This window comes from Agelaius tricolor, unplaced genomic scaffold (genome assembly GCF_023055355.1).
Source record: "Agelaius tricolor isolate 1412-34295 unplaced genomic scaffold, bAgeTri1.0.p SCAF_10, whole genome shotgun sequence".
NCBI lineage: Eukaryota > Metazoa > Chordata > Aves > Passeriformes > Icteridae > Agelaius > Agelaius tricolor.
Genome location: NW_027269270.1, coordinates 18,114,064 through 18,142,008, shown reverse-complemented (window position 1 = coordinate 18,142,008; position 27,945 = coordinate 18,114,064). Strand labels below are relative to the sequence as shown.

General features: G+C 36.9%; 1 protein-coding gene across 3 annotated transcripts in view; it reads right to left on the bottom strand.

Annotated features, from left to right (window-relative positions):
- COBLL1 (cordon-bleu WH2 repeat protein like 1) overlaps window positions 1-27,945 on the bottom strand; it is a 74,496-nt gene that overhangs the window by 22,374 nt on the left and 24,177 nt on the right. For all 3 annotated transcript variants that reach the window (XM_071435018.1, XM_071435019.1, XM_071435020.1), the window contains exons 2-7: window positions 11,601-11,780; window positions 7,009-7,210; window positions 5,903-6,131; window positions 4,200-4,238; window positions 3,214-3,308; window positions 2,847-3,089 (exon numbers count right to left, since the gene is read on the bottom strand). In XM_071435018.1, coding sequence (XP_071291119.1) covers window positions 2,847-3,089; window positions 3,214-3,308; window positions 4,200-4,238; window positions 5,903-6,131; window positions 7,009-7,210; window positions 11,601-11,780 — 988 coding nt within the window. The remainder of the gene's footprint in view (window positions 1-2,846; window positions 3,090-3,213; window positions 3,309-4,199; window positions 4,239-5,902; window positions 6,132-7,008; window positions 7,211-11,600; window positions 11,781-27,945) is intronic.

Sequence of the window (27,945 nt, the reverse complement as noted above, 5' to 3'; positions counted from 1 at the left end):
AAAACCCTTGAGAGTCCTCTTTACTTGCAAGTGTATTTAAACTTGCTAGTTCTAAACATACTTCTGACAAAAGTCATCTTGCCCAAAACTAGAACTGACAAATAAATGAGAGATTTCAATATTAAAGACTAACATGCTCATTTCCCACTTGATTGAAATAGAAATTTGCTGGACAAATGTTAACCATTTAAGCTTACTAGGCATCTTCCAAATCTCATGCAGGAAAAATAAGCAAATCATGCTATGTAATAACTTGTAAAAGGTACCCTGTCATCCACTGTACTATTTTCTCCCCTAAAAATAGTACCATGTCCCTAAAAACTAATTCTAATCACCTTGAAATGGAGACAGAAAAAGTTCCAAACCTCATATCAGAATATTAACTGCTCACACAAAGAGAAAGCAGTTTCTATTACGGAAAATTACTGGAGAAGCTGTAGGAGGTAAACATTAAAACCCTCTTTCATACTGTGAGAAACTGGACTACAATATGTTGAGAATTTGAAGAAAGACAACAGTGAGAACTCTGTTCCCTTAAAGTTGGCTCATTTCACTGTTGTCTGATGTTACTACTTTGACACATTTCTCTCAAACCGAGGCAGACAGTTCATCCTGTCACTGCCTCCCTGAGTGGTGGCTGGAGTACCTGCCTCTCTGCCCATTTTGGTGCCTTCAAGTTTGTTGAAGGTGGATTCAGTTCCATGATGTAGGTTGCTTATAAAGACATTTAACACTATTGGCTATACTACCAACTTCTTGGGAACTCCACATTACAACCAGTCTGACTTGAAGCCATTACCCCTACTGTTTGAACTGCAGCCCCTTTTTGTCCTATCTTGTGTTTCATCTATCTGCTTTGTATCTCACTTTTTCAAGAAAAAAATTTGAGGCAGACTGTGATGAACACCTTGCTAAAATAAAAGGTAGACAACTTCATCCTTTATCCTCGGATTTCTGCTTGCCACTAACTTACAAATTTCTTGCTCATGACATCTTCTGCCACTCTAGCACCAGGCTTGCTTTTGCATTCCTAAGAGAACCTCTGCATGTCCAAGAAGTATCTATGTATTTCTTTCTGGGAATTGTTCTGCCCCCTTTTATTTTTGAACTTGAGTTCTTTCAGTAGCAAATTTAAATAAGACTGTGTAAAAACATTTAAGTGTTTGTTTTTATGTCTATTCCTATTCCCACTTAGGAGAATGGACTACTCTTGTACTGCAGGAAGCCTGTCTCTGAAAACGTCTCAGTACTCTTCCAAGCAGCAAGTTTATTCTCCAAGGAAGCCTCCCACGGGTTCCTTATCAGGAGTTCCCTGATCAAGTTGAGCAATACGCCAAATTCATTCATTAGATGATAGGGAGGTAGATACCACAAAACAAAGTATTTTACTTGATTTAATAAAATTCAAAGGAAGAAGCAAATATTTGTCCACATTTAAGTCCCAAGTGCTACATTTTCTGATAAATCACTGTGCAATCAAATCCAAATGAGCAAGAAGTCACCTTAAAAAAAGCATGCCAAAGGCCTCCAAGTTTCAAGTGAGTTGCACAAAGTAGTACAGAATAGAAAATATGCACAAAAATATAACTTGATCTGGATGTCCTCTCTTTGTAAGCTATTCAACATCAGTCAGATCACTTTAGATCACTAAGAAATGTCAGCACAAAATAATAAATCTAAGCAGTTGAGTGACAACCAAGCAGTCATACATTACTTTTAGACATAATAGGATATTAATCATTTAAAGCATGTTAACATTAACAAGTTATTTTTTAACAAATTGAACTCAATTAAAAGAGAAACATGGTGGAGTAAAAAAAAAAAAAAAATCATGATTTTCTTATTCTCCCCAATGGTTCCTTTTACTAAAATTCAGAAAGAAACCTTTATCTTCTTCAAATGATAAAGCTTTTCAGCAGGACACAATACACAAAAGCAGAACTTCTGTTAAACAGTGCTCTCTTGTGGTTCTGTGCATCAGTGAAAGACTAAATCATTGTATAAAGCTAGTCACAGTCTGAAATTTCTTGTCACCAAGTCTAACCCAAAATTAATCTCTCACACTTGGATTTCATTTAGTTCTGCATTTAGTTTTTCTAGCATGTCAATAACCTCATATCCAAAGACCACCTTTAGATACTTTGCTTTCAAAGCAAAGCAGGAAATTAAATTTAAAAATATAGATAACAAAAATTTTAACCTTGATCTTTTATTGGAATTTACAATTGACAATATGTGCAATACCAGGATGGCAGTTAATGCATCAATTCTCACAAATTCTATAGGCACAATTTCTGCATGTCATGGTGTATATATATATAGGTTACTCAAATATGTAGCCCGGGTCTCGTTGCTTAAACAAAATACTGCCCAATTTTTAAAATAAAAATCTTTAACTTGCTGGGAACAATATTTAGACTGCTCCCCATGTCCACTTTTTTCAACAATATAGTGTAAAGAACAAATTATTCATTATCTCATGTAACTAAAATATTAAAAATTAACAGGAATAATTAACCCAAATTACTAGTTATAATGAAGTGAGACCACCTTCTCATATTTAAATATAGAAAGTATTCATCCAAAAGAACAAAAAGGTGCTTACAAGACCAATTTATACAAGAAGTCGGTGTTGCCTTTTCAAAATACAGCAGCTATTTTTGGCTATAAAGTTTAAAAGGAATGCATAATTCAATTTCTATAGCTATTTTCTAGCTAAAATTTTTTAAAGCAATAATTTCATTTTTATTTTCCATTTATTTCAAGCATCATCATATATTAACAACAGGGTTATCAGGGTTATTATGTCTGTACTTTTAAAGAGAAGTGAAGCAAACGTAACTGACCTGTTCATTCCTATCAAAGCTGTTGGATTTCACAATTTCAGGTGCAGCAGGTGTGCCCTGGGCCCGTGCGAGTTCCTGGGGAGCGCTCTGAGAGCTGGGCATGGGGGGCAGGGGAGCTCTGCGCTTCTTGGGCATTTCCGCCGGCAGAGTGCTGGAGTCGTACTGCTTGCTGACAGTGTTGGACCTCGTGATGAATGCTGGCCTTGGCTTGCTCATCAGTGGAGTTGCTGGGGCACTGGCAGCCTTGAGGTGTGAGAAATAAAAAGAAACCCAAGTTGCATATATTTTCTGGAAAATAATCAACAGTATTGATTGCTCAATCTGAATATGTTTCTAGAAGTTTTCCTTATGCAAAGTTACACCCTACTTGTTCTCTTTTCTTCTTGTTTCGTTGAAAAAAGCTGAAAAATCCTTTGTTTTCTTTCTCCTTCAGAACACCTATGTTTTCAGATTGGTAGGACCCTAAAATAGAAAACAATAGTTTTAGACATTATTTCATGCAGAGATTATTTCTGCTACATTCTTACTATTTCATCATGTCATAAACATCCTGCAATGATACACCAAACACATCATAAATCACCTATATTAATAATTTTTCTAGATGTGGCAAAATGAACAGTTTGCCTAGCATTCATATTCTTCCTCTCCTTCTCAGAACTCAGGGCAGAAGAGTTTCAGCTGCTCTTAATACTGGCACATGATCCAGCCCACCCCACTTGTCATATGCTATGGTTCGTACACAAAGGTAGTAAAAGGGGAAAAGCGCATCAGACTTTTCAGCTCTCCATTCCTACTGGCTTAAATTTATGGCAAAGTGGCAAAGTGTGATGTGGGACAAACCAGGCCCCAGCCTGCACATGGTGTAACTATGGAGAAAGATCACCCAAACACTCATTCAGTGTTTGAGTTGCAGTTACTATAATTGCATGGCAGTTATAGTAACAACAGTGAAATCTATTCTCGTTATCTTGCAAAATTTATCCTCCTTAAATTGATTTATTCACACAAAGGATTTGTAAATCTCATGAATTACTTTTTTTAATTTTACTAGAATGAACTTTCTGAAAGAAATCTCATTGAATGCACATGTAATGAGCAACAGAAATCAGCAAGTCTGGTAAAAGTATCAACATAAACATGACCCTAAATTGAATAAATTGATCTAGGGTAAAAACTATACAAAAATACTTTCTATATAGCTGTGTATATCCAATTCTGCACTATCGTTTGCAATATGCATTTAAGATAGGACAGAGATATTACTCATGTCACAGTTAAGCAGATGTAATAGGAGCAGGTGCTAATATCCCATAAGTGCTAAGTTTCACTGCCTATTTCAATAAATCATACCTTGAAAAGATGGTAAATTTAAATCAACTGGTGATGTGGCTGCAGAAAGACAAAAAGAAAGACAGAAAATGTGAATCTGAATCAAGGCTGTAGTAACAAGATACAAACACAGAAAGCCAAGCTGGACCTTCAACATTGGTGAAAAATTAACTGGGTACTTTGCAGAAGTAAAAGGATGTTCATCGTTACTGGCTAATACTTAAATCATTCTAGAACTTGAGCCTGAAGACATGCAACACAGACTGCAACTGTGTACATAAGCAGGGAGGCTTCACTTATATTTCTGAAGCAAAGAGAAAAATCAGTATATAGAATAGTTTGCTCTGATTTGGATGGTTAGGCAGTCCAAACTTGGAAAATAAAGAGGAATATAAAATTAAAATATAATAGTAATAAAATTTCAACTTAAATTCTATTAAGTAAAATATACACCTCACCATCTACTTCCATGAAAATAATGGAAAATTCAGAGCTTTGAACTTGCCTGCAAAATTGAAATGCTGAACTACTTCATATTAAGAGAACTGAACAACATCTAAATTTCCTATCAGGGCACTGCTGTGTGGAAAGCAACTATGCCCTCGTATGCCCACCTAAGGATTTTTGGCTCCTGCTTCAAGTAAAACACACATTATATCATGCAAAAAGCAGCTTTTCCAGTCTGTAGATGAAAGCAGTAAATAACCAGACAAAAAACAAATCATGCACTTGGGAGCACACACAGTCAAAGTAACACATTTTGGCAAATAAAAATATGTTGGTTTCCAGTGTGGAAGAGAAAGATATTTAATTTTTGTTTTCTCTATGGAAAAATGAAATACTGTCCAAATTTGTCATTCTGACCTTTAGCAAGTAAACTGAGAAAACTCCTGAAACTGTAACCACCAAACAGTAAGGTTACCATATTTAGGTAGAAAGAGGGGCAAAGACAAACAAAACCCCAACAAGCCCCACAAGTTTTAAGCAGAAATAAAATCAAGCAAATAAAACAGTGGTCAATACCAGAAGTGAGTCAATCAATATTATTGCTTTCCACATTGAGGTAAAATTTCCTGTGAGAAATGTCTGAAATGGAACAAACCACACTGCACAAAATTTTTAATTACAGTATAGTAAACCTGTCACCTGTTCAGATGAAGTTAAATTCTGGCCTAGGAATATCTGTACAAAATATTGGAAAGTTAGTACATTGTGTCCCTGCTGGACCAGAATTGAAAAGACAGTTATTATTCCTTCACAATCTATAAAATTAGCAAGCAGCACTTAGAAATAGACATAAAGACCATCTGAATACTTTAATGCTTTCAAGATTTTTAATTATTTAAAAGAAAACGAATTTTCTCTAACATTTGGTCTTTTCAGGTCATCATGATGTCGTGTTGGAGCTAAGGGAAGTAGGATGTTGTTGGGAGTTTTTGGGGAAGGTGTGAGGAAAGGAAAAGAAGACTTTACATTTAAGTGAGGATTTGTACTCAGCTAACTCTGCTGGTATTGAACACTTGGTTAGAAAATAAAACTTTTATACAGAACTTCTGAAAACAAAAGTCCAGGTACACATGAGTCAGTTTCAATTTAGTGGAAAACCACTGAAATATATACTAAATTTCTAGAAAATATTTTCATAAGTAAAAAACCCAACAACATGTATACAATTATTAAGTAATTATCTTTTATATAACAGCAATTTACAAAAGTTATCTTACCTTGACTGACATCCATGGCATACAGTTCTCTTAGTCCAAGGTCATTAAGAGATTTTGTCATATCAAGGGGTTCTTGAGACTGGTAACTCCTCAGTAGTAGAGTATGTGAAGGATCAAACTCACATTTGCTGCAGATAATTGATATGAGTTCTTGAAGTGGTGAATGTGGACTAACTCTTACTACTGTTTTCTGTGTCTTCTTGTAGTTTATCACTACCCTTACTGTTTGCTAAAGAGAAGAAAAATCCAATAAATACCAGCACCAAATCTGAAAGAAATGGCACTTTTACAACAGCCTCACAATAATCACCAGAATTCCACTGACAGCCAACTTGACCAGTGCTGCGGGTTCAGAAACCTTACATAAGAAACTAAAAGCTATTTTTCTATTCCCTTCCATGCAAGAACAGGACACATTCAGCAGTTTTCTCCCCTAGCAGCAGGGCATGTGCCTGGAGGGTTACACTGGGCAGCTGCAGAATCAGGCGATGCACCACAGGCGAGTGCCGTGAACACGGGTGTAGGAGGAAAGCAGAAGGGCAGCAGAAGAGCTCTCCTGGCCCTCTGTAAGTGCTTTAGATAAATTAAAAGTCAGTATCCTTCTACACAACAACAAAGGTGGAAGGAAAATATTTTAGGCAACACACAGAAATTGTGTTAAGTACTTCTTAAATCTCCTGCCCTCTTCAGGGTATATTAAAAAAAAGCCAAGAGAGAATAATATGTATTGAAGGAAATGAACATACAATCAGAAGGGTACATATATCACAGCATGACAGATGGTATAAGATGTTGATTTTCAGTTTGTTCAAGGACGTCCTCAGCCACACTTCATATGCAGAATTTTTCAAGAGGCCAATGAAGCATGGGATTTCAAATAATATTGCATAATTTCCTTCTTACAGCAGCAAAGAAATTTGCTGCAACAAATTGAGATGTATTCTACCTAAGAGAAGCTTATCAAAAACAGACTAAAGCATTTCACAGAGCTTCAAAGTGAGAGGATGAAAAATGGGAAACACTGAAACAAAAGGATGAGCTACCAGCTCAATTCTTGAATACAGCAGTAATTCTAATTTCTCAATATGCTTAATTTTGGTTCTCACCTCTGGTATAACTGGAGCACGTTTCCTCTTATCCATTTGCTTTGCCTTTACAATCACCTTGTCTACTTCAAGCATTCCCACTGGTGTGTTGGGTTTGAATTTAATCTGGGTATTTTCTGCTGATACCAACTCTATGGTATAACTTGATGGATTTAAATGATACTGTGCACAGAGAAAGATCAGCAAGTCCATCATGGGCTTCCTGTAAAAGACAAATGGAACTGTCACAACAGATGACAATTAAGCAGGCTATAACAAGATGTGCTGCTTAAACAAACATTTAATTCAAGTCATCCTTTCCCTTCCAAGACGAAATAATTACTGCTAGACACCAACTTTAAATATCTTCAACTTTAAAAAACACAATTTAAAAAAAAAAGCCAACCCCCAGAAAAGCCACTAAAAAGAAAATGAAAACCAGTTTGCACAAAAGTATGCCAAGTACTTGAACAGAGTGGGCATGTCTTGTTGTGTGAAGCTTTTCCTGAGGTCAACTGGAACATGTGGATTAGTTACCTCATTTGACATTTAGTGGGAACTTCTAACAGTGCTGATAAATAGTTTGTTATTCATTAAGAACAGTTCTTTTGCAAAGCGTGGCATTTTTATATCCATTTTGAGTTACAAGGGACTTTATTTTCAGAAACTCTGTGCATTAGCCACTTGGAAGATGCAGGAGAAATGACGTTTGAGAAAGTCACATTTTAAGCAGGTTGTGCATTAGGGATTCCAGAATTATCTAGGTGCTTAATACCAACAGCAATAACTAAGCCAAATAACAATATAGTAGGCAAATGCCATTTATTGAGAAGATCTGTGTGATGTAAGATGTCCTTCCCACAAAGGAGAATGGCCAACAGAATTTGTCAGATGTAGTCAGTACCTGTATGTCCTTGTTCCCTCAGTGCTTAATGAAGAACATGCAGAACAGGGTATTAAGATGGGCTGAGTATTTCCAGCTGCTACTGAAATACATTTAATAAAGTTGTACTATAAACAGAAATGTTATAGATGTTTAAATAGACCAAAAGTAAGGAGAATGTCCTAACTTTGCATGTTATGGAACTGAATTAGGTTATAGCACTATCAGATCATTCCTCAATAATTTTTTTTTTTTATTTGGGTAAGGACAATTTCATTGCGACACCCTCTGCATCTTTCAGTTACAACTATGAACAAGGAAATCCATCACCTGCTCTGTCTCACAAGGATATTATGAAAATAAAAGTCTGAAGCAATCAAATGGTATGTTGAAAAAATGCTGAATGTCTCTGAGAAAATTAATAAAGGGTTAGGCTGGTATGGCTTTATCAGAAATCTTAAATTCTAGATGTAATCTCATAACAGAGGCAAGTATTCTGGTAGCACAGCCAAATGTGGAAATAGCTTCTACAAAGAACCATCAGATGAAGTAGAATTCTAGATAACAAAGATCATGAATATATTTATTAAGCAGTAAGTTAAAGCAGACTTTTCATATGATACAGTTCTGTAAAAATAATTAAGAATGATTCAGTGTTAGAAGTTATTGTGAACACTGATTTTTTCGCCTTTGATTTACCCCAGAATATCATTCCCACTTCCCTTCATCTTAAAGGACAAACGTCCCATAAGCAAACTGTCTTCTAATTTCTAACAGCAGGGCTGGACTCTCTGGTGCATATGTTGCACTTCCAGAAGATAACTGTTTGAAAGCTGACAGATATTTCCTTTCTAGAGGAAAACTTCTACCTGCTTAAGTGGCAGGAGAGCACTTGCCTCAGGAGACAAAGGCAGGAGGAACAATAAAATAAAAAACCCATACTCCAATGTGTGAAAAAGCAGTTATCAGATGGTCTGAAGAGGTATAGGAGAAAGCAATATACTCCCATGCTTTCACCTAGATGATATATAAGAGCCTGAGAAATACCATGCAAAATGAAGAATAATAACTGCTTCTCCCTTTTCACATTGCTAAACCAGAAAGTTTATTTCAATGCATCTCCTGTATATAGCACAACCTGCTTCAGTTAGGAGACAGAAGGAGGGAATACTTTATTTCTTGTACTTCTAATCCCTAATAAAACAAGTACATGCATCTCACAGTAAGAAGAAAAGGGCTGCAAATGCAAATCTCATCATTCCCCCATCTTGCTGGGGGCAGAGCAGGGCATGGCCAGGGAGGAGGGAGCCAGAGGAGGCTGCAGACACTGCTTCTGTAGTGACCTTTCTGCTTGCCAGCGTATCCAATAAGTTACCTGTTACCTTTTTGCTGGTGAATTTTTGTCCACTGACTGGCTTTAAAAGCTGCAGTTCAGTTACTGGAGAGGAGTAAGAATATCAAAGACCACCAGAGCAAGAACTGACAAGCAAGGACCCCAGAAAGCCATCCTACACAATAGCACCACAGGGGCACACCCTCAGGTTAACCAGAGTCACAGTAAGTGATCGGTAAGTGAGAATGATAAGTGAGAAACAGCTGCTAACAACAGATACACGCAAATTAGTACAGGAGAACAGTGATTCAGTGCAAAATTGCTCTCCAAAGGTACTTCCAGAGACAACCTGCTTGACTGGAGGATGATGGACTTTCAAGTCCCCCCCACTCCACTGGAGGCAAGATATCTTCACCAGCAGCTTTAGAAAGATATTCCTTCAGCAATAAAAAAAAGCCAACAAGCTTTTCTTGTAACCATGTCCTCCAAAACTTGTAAAACTCTTTTTCCCTAAAGCCTTCAAGGATTAAAGGTGGAAGAATACATATATCACAGTACATTTAACAGCTTCCATAATTAATGTTTAGCAAAGCACCAAGAAGAGGCCATCAGCTACCTCAGAGTACACAGTCTGCTTGTCCTCCTTTATCTAACTCAGTAAAATATTTATTTGCAACTTAAATTCATCAAATTACTCTAGGTTTTCTGGAAATCTCAAAGCATAAATGTATTTACATATTCCAACTTCTACATAATCAGGATTTTTATTTCACTAACACCTTGCTTAGGGCTACACAGCTCTCGCTACCCACTATGCCAAAGCAGGGAACAAACCAACCCACCTAATCTGATAAAGAAAAGTTTCTTCTGGTGGACCACGGAATTTGAGCACACAGCTGTTAAAACTCACCATTTTGCTTTTTCTACTATGATATTTAAGAGGTGTTCTCTCCTCAAGACCTTCAGAGCTGCTCACCTCCAATTATGAATGACAAAAGAAGCAAAGTAACAATTATTCTGTTTATATCATTTCTAGAGGGGTTATGCCTATTTGATCATGATAAATAACTCCAAAGCCAGAGCAAAGCTAGAACAAGAGATAGTTTGAAATATACTTCACGGTGGACTGCAGGTCCTGCACATCTCCCTCATTCTGAGATGAGCCTAGCAGTGCTAGTACTGGTTCTTATTTGCAAGATAGCAACTTATGAAATCAATCACATAGAGTATCTTGATTGAAAAATCCTGTAACTGTGGGACAATAAAACTGATTGGGAAATGAGTGCAATTCCTGATAAGCCTGTAAGGCCTGTCTTGAATACTGAGTAATTATACACAAGGCAATCTGACCAGGTGAAAATAGGTGCAACATTCCTTTCTAGCACTTTGTTCTGAGCAAAGCATGAGAGGACCCATGGTACACATCACTCACCACTGGACAAAAGCAGCAAAAAGAACAAGCTCCTGACAGTGTACACATGGAGTCTCATGTCTAAGAAGGTTTAAAAACAGAGGAAGGCATCCTATTTACAGACTGCAATATTCCTTGCTATAAATGTGCTGAAAAAAACAGTATAAAGCATCAAGTACTCACATTATTTCAGAAAATTTCTTCTGAGAAATAAAATCTCACACTTAAGTTATCCTTAAAATCACAGAGTCAGGGGGAGGTGTAAAAAGACCCACTACAGCTCTGGGTGAACAAGCTGATATTTGATGTCTAAGCAACAACCTCATGAACTCCAGCAAATGACAACTCAAGCCAGATTTCATCCCTCATTAAGAAGTAAGTATAAGCACACATTTACAGTACCTGGTTTGAATGAAGAAATAAGTCAGCCTGCTTGGTTTCTGTAGGACAGACATGGGCTATACACTAACACAAGGACATTATACAAATAGGTTGTCTTATTTCAGCTTCGGATAGCAACAAACTGCCATCTAAATTGCTGTGATACATACACAGCCTTGCACAGGACTCTTCTTAGCAGAGCAACATTTTAGGTCCCAGGATTTATGATTTCAGCTCACCAGTAAATGTGCAGGTCTTTCTGAACAGAAGGTGACCTAAGAGTTACATGCACAATCTATCCTACCAATTAACAGTCTGAAATATGCATTTTAAACTAAAACCAGCTTAAAGAAAACATTATTGTAAAAAGAAACCCAAAGCTGTAGCTATAAATTCTTTTTGAAGCATTACAGATTTTTTCTGGAGTGATTACATGTTTTTTGATGACTGCTAGTAGTCTACAGGTAGCAGAGCAAGTGCTGAACACATATCCAAATAGGATGAACAATCATGCATTTTACCAAATGATTATAACTTGGATGAATCTTGGAGTAAACTTGAGCAAAAAATAATGTTAAACACAAATATCATTCTGTGTAACATACCTCCCATTCACTGTAGTGTACTTGATCACATCTCCCGGCAAGACCACTGATAATTCAATATCTTTATCGATTACATTCTCTTTCTGTTCCATGATGAGGTTGGTTGGCTCTGTGTTATCAAATGGAGAAACAGCAATGGATTTTGTTTCAGATGGAGGAGGTGGTGCCTTAGATTTTCTTCTGAAAAACAGATAAAAGTTAAAAATCAAGTATGCATTTATACATATGATTTCAAACTGACAAACTAACAAGTCTCAAAACAGTAACAAACAATATTTCATTATTTTCTAAAGTAATATGTGCAATGAAGGGATAAGATATCTTAAATATACTATCAGTGGTGACAGAAGACAAAACAGGCTAAGGTATCCCTCACAAAAAAAAAAAAGCACCCAATAAACATCAAGCCAAAAAGAATTCTTTAATGTACCATGAAAGAATAAATTATTTGGCTGCTTTTTCCTCCCTTGGGTTATGCAAAGACCCTATTTGTACATTCTCCAAAGAGATTTACTGGATTAGTATAAACAGAAATATTGCACTATGCAGTATGAAGCAATTGTACTACCAGTGTGCTTAATACAGGATAGATACTGGAGCAAATAGTGACAGTATTCCTCCCCAAATGTTTATTTTGGTTATTAAAATTATTCAACGAAATCCTACCAGTTCTACAGTATTTAAGTAATAAAATAACAGTATAACCAATTCTACTGTGTTTTAATATTTCCTGACATTTCACTCACAATATGCTTTCACATAATCCCCTCACCTATGGTGATTTATTTTAATTTTCTCTATACCCTTTCCCATGTCAATGACCAGACAGTTTAGATTTGAATACAAGGACTGATCACTAAATAAGCTGCACTTATTTCACTAAAAAAAGTTCTAAAACAGCATAAAATTCTCTATATCTCTTAACATAGGTATGTTACAGCAAATTCTGAATGCAGGACTCTCATATCCTAAAACATCTAGTCCAATATCTCCCTTTATTTAAATAACTCTCCACAATTAACCAATATATTCAGAAGGAAAAGATACAATTAATTAAGAATTTAACCATTAGAAACAAGACCAAGACATAGTCAAGACACATTACCTCATGACAGATTTTGAATTTCTTATAAACGTTCTTGAATGGAGCCACATTACCAGGAAGTCAAAATACATTTCAACAAAATACACAAAGGCTCCAAAAATATGCTTATCATTTAGATGGAGCTGTACCAAAGTTTGTTTACTTTAAACCTAAGGAAATAAATTAACCCCTACAATTGTTCTACAGAATTAAAACAAAAAGAACCTAGTATACAACTAGAAACACATGCCTTTCTTGAGAAAACAAAGTTTAAAGTCACTCACAATGAAGAGCAAACAAGGTCCAGAGCAGCATTGCAAAAAACAACTGTAACAAGGCTTCACATGACTGATCTGTTGCTGAAAGTGCTTAGAGTTTTGAACTTCAGAACTCTGTGCTGAATAATTAACTATTCACAGCCCCTCAGAGCTAATCGGGAGTACTCACAGCCTCCAAAACCATTGAATGGGGATCCACATTCAAAATGTATATCTCCTCTCTCAATGATTTAAATTAGTTTGGTGTGCTCTCTATGCAATTCATGATGTACAACATGAGCTGAAAATTTGACTTTGGTCTCTACAGCAGCTTGTCTGGGTTGTTTCATGATTACACAAACATTGCAAAATGTATAAAGCAAACTCCTTTGCATTCCTCCTCAGTTTCTTTGGGGTTTTTTTGCAAGATTTTTAGCTTTCATGTAACTGCCAAATATAAATTTTTAGCAAGTGCAGAGCACCAATACAACTATTAGAAATAAATAAAATCCCACAAACATAAAAACTTACCCCATGACATTAATACCAAAAATCCCAACGTGATCTACTACTGCTTGTCCTCCCTTCTTTACTGTTTCTTACATCTTTAACTTCAAATGACTGTTAAAAGCTATTTATCACAGAGTTTACTCTTTGAAGAAGTGTCGCAGAAAGTTTTCTTTTCAGATGCTAGGGGACTCAATTTTCTATTAAGTAGACAAATGCAATTTTATCACTGGAACTCTCTTAGCACCAGAGTACTTAATGACACATAGCAATAAATGTGGTTTATTCATACAGTGTCCAACTAAAACTGACCAAATACTCTTCTCAAAACGTGTGCAACAGTTGAAGTTCCATGTATTTATAAAGAACACACACACACACAGGCAGTCTAACAACACCACTGAAGCCTCGCGTGCCCCACTGGAGAGCCATGTACTCCTCCCATTTCTAGGAAATCTGAATGTGCTTTATAGTTACTTATGCTTACCTCTCCCACCCCACACAAAGGAGGAAAAATCCCAAGTGTACTTTCTCAGAAGTCAGGCCAAGTTTTTGGCAACCTCTTATTAAACAACAGGGATCCCAATGCTTTCATTTTCTCTTCCCAGATGCCATGCTTTTGTTTCTTCAGTTCTCACCATTTCTCTCATCTCTCCTTCTCAGCCCAAAGTATCTGCAATTGGTCTCATTGCTTTTTCATTATTTCAGCTTGTTTTTCTACCTTATCAGGGGAGCAGCTGCCTGACTGTCAGGCTGGGCTGCACTTCCAGCCCTAGAACTGGTGCTGGACAGTTCAGGTAACCATGATTAAATACACAGGTGATGGTGGAAATATACTTGTAGAGGTAGGTTTTACAGACAAACCCTCCTCTCCTGACTCTGCAATTCAAGAAGCCAATGAAAGTAATTTTCTCACCAAGGCATCTTCCACACATCATTTTATCCCAACACCAAAACTAACTCCAAGTCTATACCACCAATTCAAACACTTCACCACTGCAAGTCTTCAAGATCAAACACTACCTGCTAGGAAAAGTTTAGAGACAACTGCAGCGTTTCTATCTGATCTGCTCCTCATAGTCCAGCACATGATTGAAGTTGTCAAGGCAAGTCACTCCTATATATATTTCAGGCATAAGTATAGATGAAAAATACTTCAAAAATAAATTCTAGTCATCTTCACTAAATTATTACCACACACACACACATTTCTATACAAAATTTGGGGTGCCACTAAGTGCTTCAAAAAGTTTTTATTTTAAGTTAGACGTATAGTAGTACTCTAATATTTTCCCTCAACATTCAGCAGCCCAAATATTTGCTGTGCCAGCCCCAGAGCATCTATATAACATGACTACCAGCCTTGATACTGGGCTTTCATCTCAACATCAATATCACTGTTTGAGATACAATCTTTCTCTTTATTTCTACTACAAAAGCACCAGTTAGATGTTAAGATCAAAGTATGGATCAATGAGAGTCAAACAATGTCCATTCTTAGGTCATCCCTTCAAGCCAGGCTTATGATACATGTAGGATGATATAAAGGAAAAATATTTGCTGTATCTGCTCCAGAGAGAAATATGATCTTTCAGATTCTCAACTCATCCATTTAGTTATTTCTGGAAGAACATGAGGTCATATTGTACAAATATTGAGTCTAGCAGGTGGCTCAATAGGTACCAAAAAAACCCCCAAGTTCAGAAACAAACTTTAATTTCAATATCCAAGCAGCAGAACAAACATTAACAGTTTGTAAATCTTTTGTGGTAACAGGTTATTTTACAGGGCATATCTCTATACTAATTCCCTCGATTGAAAGGATACAGATATTGTAAATAATACTGGTATTTTAAAAATAATAGAGAAAAATAATACAGCATAAAATAAGGCACTGGGTATATAGCTCTGCCAACACAATAATTCATCAGCATACTGACATGGCAGTGGTAATGCTATGGGTGATGATAATACTAATATTACTAATTAAGCGATCTTTGAACATTACCTCTACAGATTCACTCAGCGAGGTTCTAGCAAACATCTAACAAAACATCTGCAGATGCTCTCTTACTCATACCTTTATTCTGATATAAAGAAAGCAAAAAAAGTGAAATGCATTTTTACTCTCTTTCAATAAATAAAGTGGACCGAGAAGAGGAGGCATCCCTGGAATCAGGATGTTTTCAAAGATATGAAAGAAAGTTTCCCAAGTCAATGGGATGCGTGGATTTACCCCCTAGCTAGCCTCATTGCTCTGAAGATTTTTTTTTTCAGTCTTATCCTAGAGAGAAATAAATCACAGGACTGGGATGGTAACCATGACAGTAAGGTGAAAGCTTAATGGAATCTCTGGATGTCTGGTTCACACTAAAAGCAAGAAAGCAGCAAATGAATCCTTCAGTTCCCTCCAGACAATTTGGAACAGACACTTGCCCCCTCTGATTATCTGTCCCCATGGCAGTGACAGTCTTGAAAACAGAAGTGACTGTATTTGAGCCATAATTCATTAAATGTTTTCTACCATTACAAGGAAAAAGAGGCAATTCTGAGACAACACAAATTGTATTATGGGCATGTTGTTAATTGTGCCCCTTTTAGCATTAAAGGGGCACTAACTCTGGTATAAACATATAATTTAATTAATTAAACAAGAAATTTAAACTTTTCTAGAAAAAAATATTAATTCATTGCCCTTCAAAGCTGAATCACAACTAATATTACAATGATCTATTCAAGCTCATTTAAAACTTATGAAAGACCCAACTCCTGAGAACAGAAAGCTGCTGACAGTGTTGTCTTGTACCATCCAACAAAACACAGTCAGCTCCCCTCTAGGCATAAGAATCACTTTGGTCTTAGGAAGAGAGCCAAAAGCTCAGAATCCTAGCAGGCAAGAGAGGATAAAAGAAAAAAAAAAAAAAAGAAAAAATACCTTCTCCTCTAAATTAGCATAAAGTTTATTATTATTATTGAGGGAATATAGAAATGTGTTCTGATCCAAAAGTTTTGTTACAACACATTCTGTTGTGCCAAGAGAAGGACTTCTTTTACTCCTGGGTAAAAAATGAAGTGGAAAATTAGTTCCAATGACATTACTTCTAAAGAGGTTGAGAACTTAGACTCCTGAAGTAAATAGGGCAACACAAAATACAAGTACAAACCTGGCATTTCCATGTGTTACACACCTCCACAGAAAGCAGATACTTATATATATTTTTGCAACCTTTTCTCATAGTAAAAAATGCAAAAAAGTAACCTAGATTTGCTGCAAAAAGAAAGAACAAAAAATCTGAATGGCATTCAAAACTATTAAAACCTTGTATGGCTCAGTTAGCCTTTATTATATTTACAGTTATGAAAACAGACTGACTGAAAAGAAGGAGAGCAAGAAAGAGAAAGCAGTAAATCTGTAACAGTAATTGAATAATATATAACTGGCTGAATAAACAGGAAAAGAAAACAAAGAGCAGCTTGATCTGAAAGGGGGAGCTTAACCTTTGATACACTAATAAATCTAACAAATACTTAAAACTCAAGAAAATGTATGCTACCTCCACTAAAAATAAACCCTCAAATCTTTATCAAGAACTGCTAAAAAGGTTGCTCAAACAGCTGTTTTTCTTCCATGACTAGTAAGAAAGTTCAATTAAGGGCTTTCAAACGAAACAAAACCTGAATCTGTCCTTCTGGTCGTTACCCCCAGTCATGAAAGCAGGTAAAATGCCACTGTCTTTTCAAAGCCTGCAGATGAAGCACCTAGCTCTGCTTGTGGCTTTTCCAGCTGCTTTTCTGAACATCAATAGAAGCAAGAATTGTCAATTATCTGAGCTTTGCTGCTGTTGCTTTTTTCTCCTGTTCAAAATAATGTTTTTGAAGTAACACCGGAGGCAGGGACTGGATAGATTTAGAGGCTGGGAAAGATAAGGAACAGAAAAGCAGAGCTGCTCAGTTTCACAGCTGCCAGGAAAGAGGCTAATACAGACCCTTCCTTTTTCACTCACAGACATACATGCCTCAGATACAGGTATGTGGGTGTAGATGAGGTGGGTACCAGATGAAGTGCTGCAGGACAGCAGCTAAGAAGCTCTACACTAACAGGGAAGACAAAACCCAGCCCCTCTCCTTTTACCTGCTGTAGAAGGCTGGGTTCAACTACAACAGTAGCACTTCACAGCTGAAAACTCAGATACAGGAAGAATAATTGAGAAAGCATAGCAATGCAACTTTAGAAAGCACTGCAATTTATTTTCATTTTTCCTGCAAATGCTTTGAATAGAACAAGCTTTCTCCCTTTTAGAAAGTTCTTTATTCACCAAAAACACTCTCTTTGCAGTTATATTCTTTATCCACCTGGAGTTTGGTAACACTTAAAATCTTTTGTACATTCACATAACCCAAAATTAGGAGAATTTATTAAACTGAAGAACAGAGATGATGGTAAATATTGGAAGGAATGGGACACAGGAAAAGTTTCCTATCCTGAGCAAGATTAAATAGAAATATCTCTGTGTATATGCACTCATACACAGATGCTATGAGACACATGGTGAACATATAGAGAGTTCCTACACTGACAACCAGGTCTGTCAGCAAATAAGGCACCCTTGCTCATTACAGAAAAGAAGGAGAAAAAATAGTTAAGTTTCGGCTGAGAAATTGTACTAAACCAAGCATTTTCTTCACTAGATTTCAAGAGAAGCATCTTGGCAGTTAGTATCCAGAAAATTTGATGTTAATATATGAAGACTATAGCTACAGTTCCCCAAACAGAAAATGAGCCTCTTGGGCCAACATCGCTTGCAAAACTAAGAAATGCTTTGAGCACCCACCTGCCACCAGATTTTCCTGCTCATCCTTTACAGCTGCCTCCTCAACATTCACTCTCCTGCCTGCATCTTCCTCAGAAAGCAAAGTGGAAAAACCCTTTACCTTCAGGAACAGGGTCACATTTACTACTTCCCCAAATGCCAGTGCTGCTGCTGGAGCCCCAACCTCATCTCAGGCACTCTGTGAGGGGCAATGGGTGGTACAAAGCAGAGCCACAAGTCCCATCCCAGCTCCCTGCACAGCATAAACCCGACCAGCAGTTTTCACAGCCACCTCTGCAGCCACTGACAGCAGGAGCTCCCTCCCCTTTGTCCTATTTTAACTTTACCTCCCCCATTGGTTGGCAGCTCAGGGCCCCAAATGAATGCTCCTATTTTGTCTCCAAACTCATCCCCATCTACACACAAGAGCTGTCATTATCCCCTTTCTCTGCTTATATCTGCACACTCAAAATCCTCTGCATCCACTCCTCACTGGATTCTTGCAACAGGCAAGAGGCAAGGAAGAAAGAAGGTATTTCTTTGAAGAAGATATTTCTTTGAAGAAACCTGGCTCCCTGCATGATGCCACCACCAAAGCTATTGTGGATAACCACTTCATTAGAAAGCCTCCACACTTGCTGTAAAAATGTACAGGCCTTCAGCATTAAATATAAATGAGGAAAAATTCTTATTTATATAATAATGATTATGATCATCATCAGTGTGCTCTGGGGAATGTTAAGAAACTTTCCTAATGAATGCTTTGCTCTAACTACTATAATTCACTTCTATATTCACCCCTGCATCCTTTCCAACTTTCTCTACCACAGCCAGTTTACAGCCAATATACTTCACTGCTGAGTTTTTAACATGCTAACAGATGACACAGTGCCAGCAGCATACTGACTCCTACAAGAAGTTCAACTGAGCACTGCTTCTTAAATTCTTTCTTTGTTGCTGTAAGCAAAGTCCATCTTGGCATTGTGCAGCTATTTAGGAATTTAGTCAATTTAGGTACTACAAAATATTTTAATGCTTTCCATGACAAATAAAATCAGTATACAACTTACAAGGAACACACAGAATACACAGCAAGGACTTTACCATAATAAACACTAAAAGAATCAACTCTTACAAGGTATTACAAGCAACTAAATTTTAGATCAAAATCTCTAAATCTGATGCAAATCAAAGAAATCAGAAAAGCCTTACAGTCTGCATGAAATAACAGCATTTCTCACTTAAAATAATTTCAAAAACCTCACTTGAGTTTCTAAGCACCAAATATCATTTTAAAATAAAATAGGCAACAGCTTATATACCCAGAAATCTACCACTAAAATTTCAGCAGTCTGTCCACATGGATAAAAACATCTTTACACACCCTCATCTCTTAGCCAGAGACGGGATTTTAAAAACCTTTTGTAGAATTATTATGTACTTTGTCTGAAAAATTACAACAGACATTAATTCTTCTTCCTTCGTACAGGCCTGTATTTAAGTTCTGGCAATTTATGTACTGCCCTACATCTGAATTCTCTGTACTGAAGATTTATAACTATTGGTAAATATTTTTGCCTCACAGCAGGTGTTAGGACAACACAACACAAATATTACTTCAAAGCCATTCTGGTCAGCTAAAATTGATTACACTACTTTTCTGCTTACCTCCAAGATAGCATAGGTGGTTCTTCCCCATTAATATCAGGTGAGTTTCCTTCAATAGCATATGGAGGTAGAAGGGAGGGTGTGTGTGTGTGCATGGCAAGCTCACTGTTGCTCCCTTCCGCTGCTGCTGACATCAGTAAGCCTACCTATTTATAATCCCACCACCTGACCAAACAGCCTTCAGAGTACATCTAGAGATTTGTACAGCCCGTAATCCCAACATATCTACTTCAGCCAATTCAAAAGAGAGTATTAAGTAGCTTTGTTATGTCTTCTGTGGCTTTATACCATAAAAAGAATCCAATCCTTTTTTCCGCACCCCTTTTATTTGCACAAAATAAGTTTAATGGGAATTTTTAGAATTAGGACTAGTCCTTCCATCCATGCTTTTCAGCCTTCCCCATTTCTCTGCCTGTGAGATATCCAACTAAACAAACACCTCAGGTAAGCATATTCTAGGGATTAATGGAATATTTAGACAACAGAGACAAATACCCATTTACATCCAGGTAATTTCATCCATCAGTACTACCTACAAAATAATTGAAATTTAAGATTTTCATAAATCAATTTCACAAGCCAAGTACAATATTTATGCTATCACAAAACCAAAAACAACTCAGAAGTGTTTAAAGTAGGATAATTTACAGAAGCTTGACCTCATTGTCAATTAAAACCAGAAGCTGCTTAAAAGCAGCTTAAAAGCAATTCTTGATTCAGTTACCTCTTCCCAAAGTCAGCCCTAATGTATTCAGCCATGGGAGGGCTGCTTGCAGCTGAGTCTGCCCAGGGACTGGAAAGGAATGCAGTCAACAAACACTTAGGGCAAGTGCTGTCATCACTGGCAACATCCTGCAGGTTTCTGTCATTGGTAAATGTTGCTTCCAGATCTGTATCAGGCCACAGTGTGTTTCGAAGTGGCTTAAGTAGTGCTTCAGTGAGAGGAAAACATCTGTGTGAATGCCTGTGTGCTGAGTAAACAACATTATTGACAGTTCCTTACCTAACCTTTCCTACCTGAGAAGTCCTATCACCAGCATCCATCCCACATTAATGCCAGACAAAACAGAAATGTAAGTCAGCTTTGCCTAAATGTGGGTAAGGTTGAAGGAAATAATTAGATGAATCAGTTGTGCTCCAAGTCAAATGCACTCTGCAACCAAACTTCAATAGTTAACAATAAAAGAATAAAAATCCTTTCACTTGATTGATAAGCTGGAGAGGGCAATAATGCAGATGCAGCCTGACTTGCAAGAAAGCTTTGGTGCATACAGGGTATCAGTGTGGGCTAAAACACCAACATATTGCCTGTGGCTGCTATGTCCCACACAGGACACAGTATTTGAGATACTCACTTGGAAGCTTTAATTATTATCTGGGTCTAAGGGCTACAGTTAGAAATATACAATTAGTACTCACAGTACTAAATGCTCTGATTTTTTTTAGTCCTGCTGTTATCTTGTGGTTATTTTACATGCAGTTTATCTAGTTAGCAATATCGTCCTTATGGCTTTTGTAGATTAAGCAGTAAATTTATCACTGCTGAAAAATCATAGGGCTTTCATTCAGGGACTGACCAACAGAATTTAATACTACTGACTACAAGCAAGTGTACAACATCTCAGATAACCTGATAATGGGAAACAGAAAGGTTTCCCATTTCTTCAAGTACGTACCTGGCCATTTTCCCTTCATCTGACAGAGGTTACTTGTATGTTTTCCCCAGTATCACTCAGCATAGATTCCTCGCTTTTTGGGGTTTTGTTTTTGTCTTTTAAGTTCCCAGAATACTTGTGGAAGGTAAAATTGCAAGAATATTAAAAGATGAAGAAGGAGGAGAGCTTACACAAGGTATTAAGAAAAAGAAGAAAACCACCATATAAAGGAATGGAATTATGGAATTTAAAAGTTTTGTTAGAATTTGGTTTAGAATTTTAAAGTGCTTCTCATTGTTTTCATAAAGCATTTACTTAAATTACAAAACCTGGCATTGCTGTGTAAAAACAATTCCTAAACAAACATCAACTAGATAGTATCAGCAATGAAAGGCAATGTATGTGAATGCACCATAAACTGCAATTTATTTTATTTCTCGTGTGTATATTTAAAAGAAGCAAAAGAATCTATGTATGACAGATTCTATTCTATATAGAATCTGTCATTCTATTTTGCTAAATAGAATGACAGTATAGGGCTAAATACAAAACACTTCTCAAAGAGGTCCCTGTACAGGCCACATTTGAGTGGCCTGTACAGATCTTTCATGCTTTTTAATCCACAGAATTGTTTCCAAGACCAAAAAGTTAAGACTTGTATGTACTAGTGAGGAAAAGAAACCAAAACTTTCCCACTATTCATTCTTAGATCTTTAATACTTTCAGATTCATGTGTCTGTGATTACCCAGAGCATTTAGTCCCTTTGCAATAGGGAGAAAAAAAAAACCCCAAACTACAACTCCAGAAGCTCAATGCACTGTTAGAACTCAATGGATGTGTATCAATAATGTGTATGCAAAAGCTTCCCAGAATTATCTGGTTTTAAAAAAAACCCAATAGGGATGTATCTCTGAAGCTGGGAACTTTCTGAACCTATTGTCTCTATTGTTATAAACAGAAGACCGTTTTTTAAAACTATCTGATATTTCATCTAACCCTGAAATAGTAATGATTATTTTTTTTAAATAATATCCATGAGAAACTGAAGTCTGAAAGCAGCAAGAATAGCAGGAAGCACAGACTACCAGGGTAAGAATGGCATTTTTCCAGATTAAACTCTTGCTTTATTAAATACTCTGTTTCTTCAGTTGCTTTGTACCTACTGAGCTGACATCTCATCTGTGATGGACCAACACAGTCAAATCTCCAGGGAGAGGCAAATAGTTTTGTTAAATCAAAAAGAATTGGAGAAGAGAGCATAGACAAGAGGCTTCCAAATGGCTTGGAAACAGACCAAGAACTTCTTTTTCTTATGCAAGTCATACATCAGTGAGGAAAGTTAATCTTAGATTGTATCATCATTCAACAATAAGTGGGACTTAATTATTTTACCATTAGTTAACATTTGGTTTAATGATTTCATGCATCATCATTAGACAATTCTGCTGCACGTTCTCCTTTCATTTACTTGGAACAGTTAGAACATCACAAATTGGCACCTGGACAAAAGGTAAATGTAAGAACACAATGACATGGTCTCAGCTCTCATGTTCCATAAGTCATATCTCACCTTTGACCATCTCTATTGATTGTCTCTGAACCTTCTGTTTACTTCATCCCTGCGGATATGGCAGAGACCAGAACCATGCACTGTATTGTCATTAGAGATTTATACACTGGCCAAATCCTGGTTTCCCTTTTGTTCTCTGTTCCTTTGCTAATGTGCATGGCAAACTGATTTGTAGTAAGTCTGTATAAAGTGAATTTAATCTCATTTTATTACCCATTTAGTTTTGAAAAACTTTTGTGCAAGTCTTCAGTCATAGCTCCTCTTACTACAATGAATAGTAACTTTTTACTGTCATCAAAGTGTCACCTTACTATTCAGCTTCTTTCCTAGATTATTAACATACTGAACTAGGAGTTCCAGCACAAATCCCTATAGAACTCCAAGATGGCATGGCCTCACCTTCACAGCAGAACATTTCCCACCTCACTGTTCTTATTGGGGCAAATTATATAACCATACAAGGTTTACTGTCTTCTGCCATGTTTGCTTCATTTCCCAAAAAGCTTTGGGCTAGAGACCAGGAGAAGCCTTTTGGAGGACAAGCAGGACTGTACCAGCGGGCTTGTCCTCATATATTTGGTCAGCACAGTCCTTAGATTGTTTTCTCCTTCAACAGCCTTAAGACAGTTACATTGTAGATACACTGCTACATCAAAGAGTTCCTCATTTTATTCTAACTGTGCTTGTTGCATGAGTCTGCAGAGAAACAGATTTTTATTGTTAAATTCAGCCACCAAATTTAGTTGGTCCCAAATAAGACAAGAGCCCTCAACAAAGCTGTCCTAGCTGCTGTGCGAACCCAGAAAAAAAAAGAGAGTGTCTGCTCAAAAAACACCTGTGGACTAAAGGACAAGCCTGTATTTTGGGCTGCCTGTTGACAGTATTACTTTGATAAATTGGTGCCTGACCTTTTCACTTCTCTACCTCTATTACAACCTTTTATCCTCACTTTAATGTTATAGATCCAACTAACACAAAATGTAATATGTAAACACTAGCACACTTTTTGACCTTACTGAGTCATTATTTCATCACAGCTGCAAAGGATCCGCCTCACTATTCCAAAATTGTGTCAGTATTCTCTTCTGTGCCAACTCTCCGTCCCACCCTTCCAAGAGCAAGTTCTGTACCTTTTTCCATGGGACCACCACCCTCTTCTCACCTATGGCTGCACTTGCATTACACCTACAAACATCCGACAATCAAGAATCCATATTTCTTGGTAAGTGCAAGGTAATACATGACAAATTCCCTCATTGTTAAGGTCAAAGAGAATCAGAAATCAAGGGACTTGGGATGGCTTGTGACAATTAAGCTCTACAGAGGAACATAAGGGTTAAGGTAAAAGTTGCAAAACCTCCAGCATCTGATAAGCAAAATGCTTCATTTCATGCTCACTAGGTCAGAGAATAAGAGCATACTAATAGATGTTATCCAGAAGTTTTCTTCACTTAAAACCAAAAAAGAACTGTAAATTGCAAGACAATCCTCAACTTCTGAGTTTTGGTGATTCAGACATACTTGAGAGAACAAGACGCTAAAATTAAGAGGTCATTAATCACCCAGAAATTATCATTTTGGGAAGTCAGCATCTCCTCCCCCCAGGTACACACGTTACAGAAATGTCTAAGTGAACCAAATACATCATTTAAGGAGTAAATGACATGTTACTACATGTTGCTAGGTAGTACTGACATGGGATTAATAAAAGATAAAAGTAAGAGACAACCAGGGTTATAAACTGGGGGATATTTTTTTCCAATATTTTTCATGTCAATTTCATATAGCTAGGTAACAGATGGTATATTATGTTTTTCCTGCCTTAACACAATTTAAAAACAAGTTACAGATGGCTATAATGAAATCCTCATTAACACACTTATATTTTCACAGTTCAGTATAGCAATAATGAAACTTTCAGGTCTGGAATTTCCTGTTGGTTAATTAGTGGTTAGGTTAATAGCCTGAGGAAGTGCACAACCCAAAAAGTTTCCTTATTTTTTTAATCATATCATTACTACATTCATATTTCTGGGAAAGCGCTCAAGACAGATTTGATATCACAGTAAAGCTACCTTTACAGCTCTCCCTTGTTTTGTGAAACAACTGTATTATTTTATTTAGCAGAGCACGTGGGCAGAAAAGCCATGAACATACTTAATTCAGCTGCTTCTGGGAAGTTTCAGCTTGTTTTTATTTTGAAGATACCAACTTAGAGAATTCTGCCAATACACATTACACCAAACACCCTCTACAGAAAAGCTAGGATCAACAACTATGGATCTATTGCTACAATGTTATTACAAGATCATTGATTAATGCTTAAATAATTACTTTTTTTTAATCCCAGTTTATAATCATCTACCAAAGCTTGAAATATGACATATGGTTAACAGCATACTATGATATCCCTACATCTCTGATCTAGAAAGAGGAAAAATAAAACAGAACCACCACAAATCTTGCACTCAGGTTGCTTCCACAAGTTAAGCTGCTGCCAGCTGTAAGTTGTGCTATTCAACAGTATGATTAAAATAGCAGTGAAAGATGTGAAATTCAGCACTGAAACCTCTCTGGATTTCAGTAACCACACACCAGTTACAAACTGGTACCACTGCCCTCATTACTGTGCTCCTTACCCTGAAAGGCAGAGGCTGCAGCCCAAGCCTTGCCCTGGCCCAGCCACACCTGCAGGCAGCCCACACCCACACACGGTGCTGCTACAGGACAAGGAACACGGTGGTGCCCTGGCACAACTAGGTTCCAAAATATTATTGAGCGTTGTTGTTGATTTTTTTTTCCTTTTTAACAGCCATCACCAAAAAACTGAATTGAGACATTGTCATACCCTTGTTACCAAGCGCAAATGGAAACAACCATCCAGCTCTTTGAAGTGCTGGAGCTTCAAAAGAGGACAGCCACTGCCAAACCATCATGGAAGCAACATAATGTGGAAAACCTGACTTGTAACTGAAGTTACATAATTAAAAAGAGACAGTATCCAAATATTTAAAAGTTGTAATGCTAAAAATATCTTTTAAGCCCAGCAAACTCACTTATGACAAAGAATGGCAGGGAAAGAGAATTTGGATTCTCTAAGAAACACATCATCATCGTTGTTGTTGTTGTTGTTATTATTATTTTGCAGCCCTCCCACTTCTTCAAAACCTATTTTGACATTAAGGAGAATTGAAGCAATATTATTGTCCTTAACCAGCAGAAGTAGCAGCCATGTACTGCAAAGACTTTCTGGAACACTAAATGTCACCACTGGCTTCAACAGTCAAGTACGGCCAGAAACCAACTGAAAAAACTCACAGTTTTTTAGAGATCTGAGAACTACAGCTCCAAACAGAATTACAGTGCTTACTTAAATCACTCCCAGAGGCCTAGAAAGCCAATAAAATATATAACAGACAAAATAAAGCTACTGCAATTATTTTCTTCTGGAAAAATCACATCTTTCAATTCAGAAACTTTCAGATCCAGTTTCACATAAAAGTTTCCATAACCATATCTACTCCTTGACAGAACAGTCTGTACTGTGACAGATCTTTCTATGGCAGTGAGAAAATTAGATGTAGCTTTAGTAAGAAGTTCAACAAGTTTCTTGTTTTGAATATTTACACACAGTATAATGTGGTTTTTATAAACCTGTAACTCTGGTCAAGTTCAGTAACACTCACTCATCTCCTTCCAAAAGAAAATGTTTAAAAAAATTGCAATGTTTCAATCCTAAACAGCAGTTTGTGAAGCAAGAACACCTTTGCTTCACCCAGCACTCTCTCACTTCATTCTTCAGAACAGTGCATCTGGTGCAACAGTTCTCTTAATATTTTGAATTTCCGTGCTTATCAGATGACAAAAAGAAAAAAAGAAAAGAAAATAGATTATTATATTACAGTTATAAATTTTGTCATGCAAGTTTCAGGTACTTCTTCAAAGTGAAGTAAACACAAGACAATGGAAAAAGTATACAGTTAATTGTACCACAAGGATAAATACTAAAATCTGTATAGGAAGTCCTCCCCTTTTTAATAATGACATCAAACAACTCAGATAAGAGTTTTGTTTTACAGAAACTGAAACTCACTTAAAAGAGGGTCTTCATTCCAGAGGGGTAAGAAGTTGTCTGGGGAGCAAAAGACCATGGCTATCAAGATGGCACGTGGGAAGGAACATGCCTCAGGTTCCCTGCTACCCACAAGGCAGGAATGAGGAAGAACAATACAATGTTCCTTCCTTCTTAACACACACACACATATAAACCTTCTTAATTCAGATAAGCATCTATCTTTGGAATCAGTATCACAGACTGGGAGTGTATCACACCAGCTTCTGGAAGAGGCAGCTAATCATGTTTGGGGATTCTCTCTGTCTGTAGAAGAAAGCTCAAATCAACAAAGCCAAAAAAAAAAAAAAAGATAAGGAAATATGCCTTCCAAAATACAGACTTTATTCTAGATGAAGCAGAGATTATATGGTACCATTACAAAACAAGTTAAAATATCTCAAAAGAAGGTCAAATGTAACAGGTCAGTATGATTAAAATCTTCTTTGTACCAAAAAAAATTTAAAAGGCTCATTCAGTTTTCTCTGCTTCAAGCCCTAATTCTAGATTAATATTCAGAAGTGCAAGTGCATTCAGTCTCTATTACATGTGGTTTTGACCCAGCACAGAGTATGCCCATCCCAGCCATGAGCAGCCACAGATTGTCCAGGGGAATGCTGTGGGAAATGGTATCAGAAGCTTTACTAAGGCCCAGGTAAGCAACATCCACTAGACCAGTAC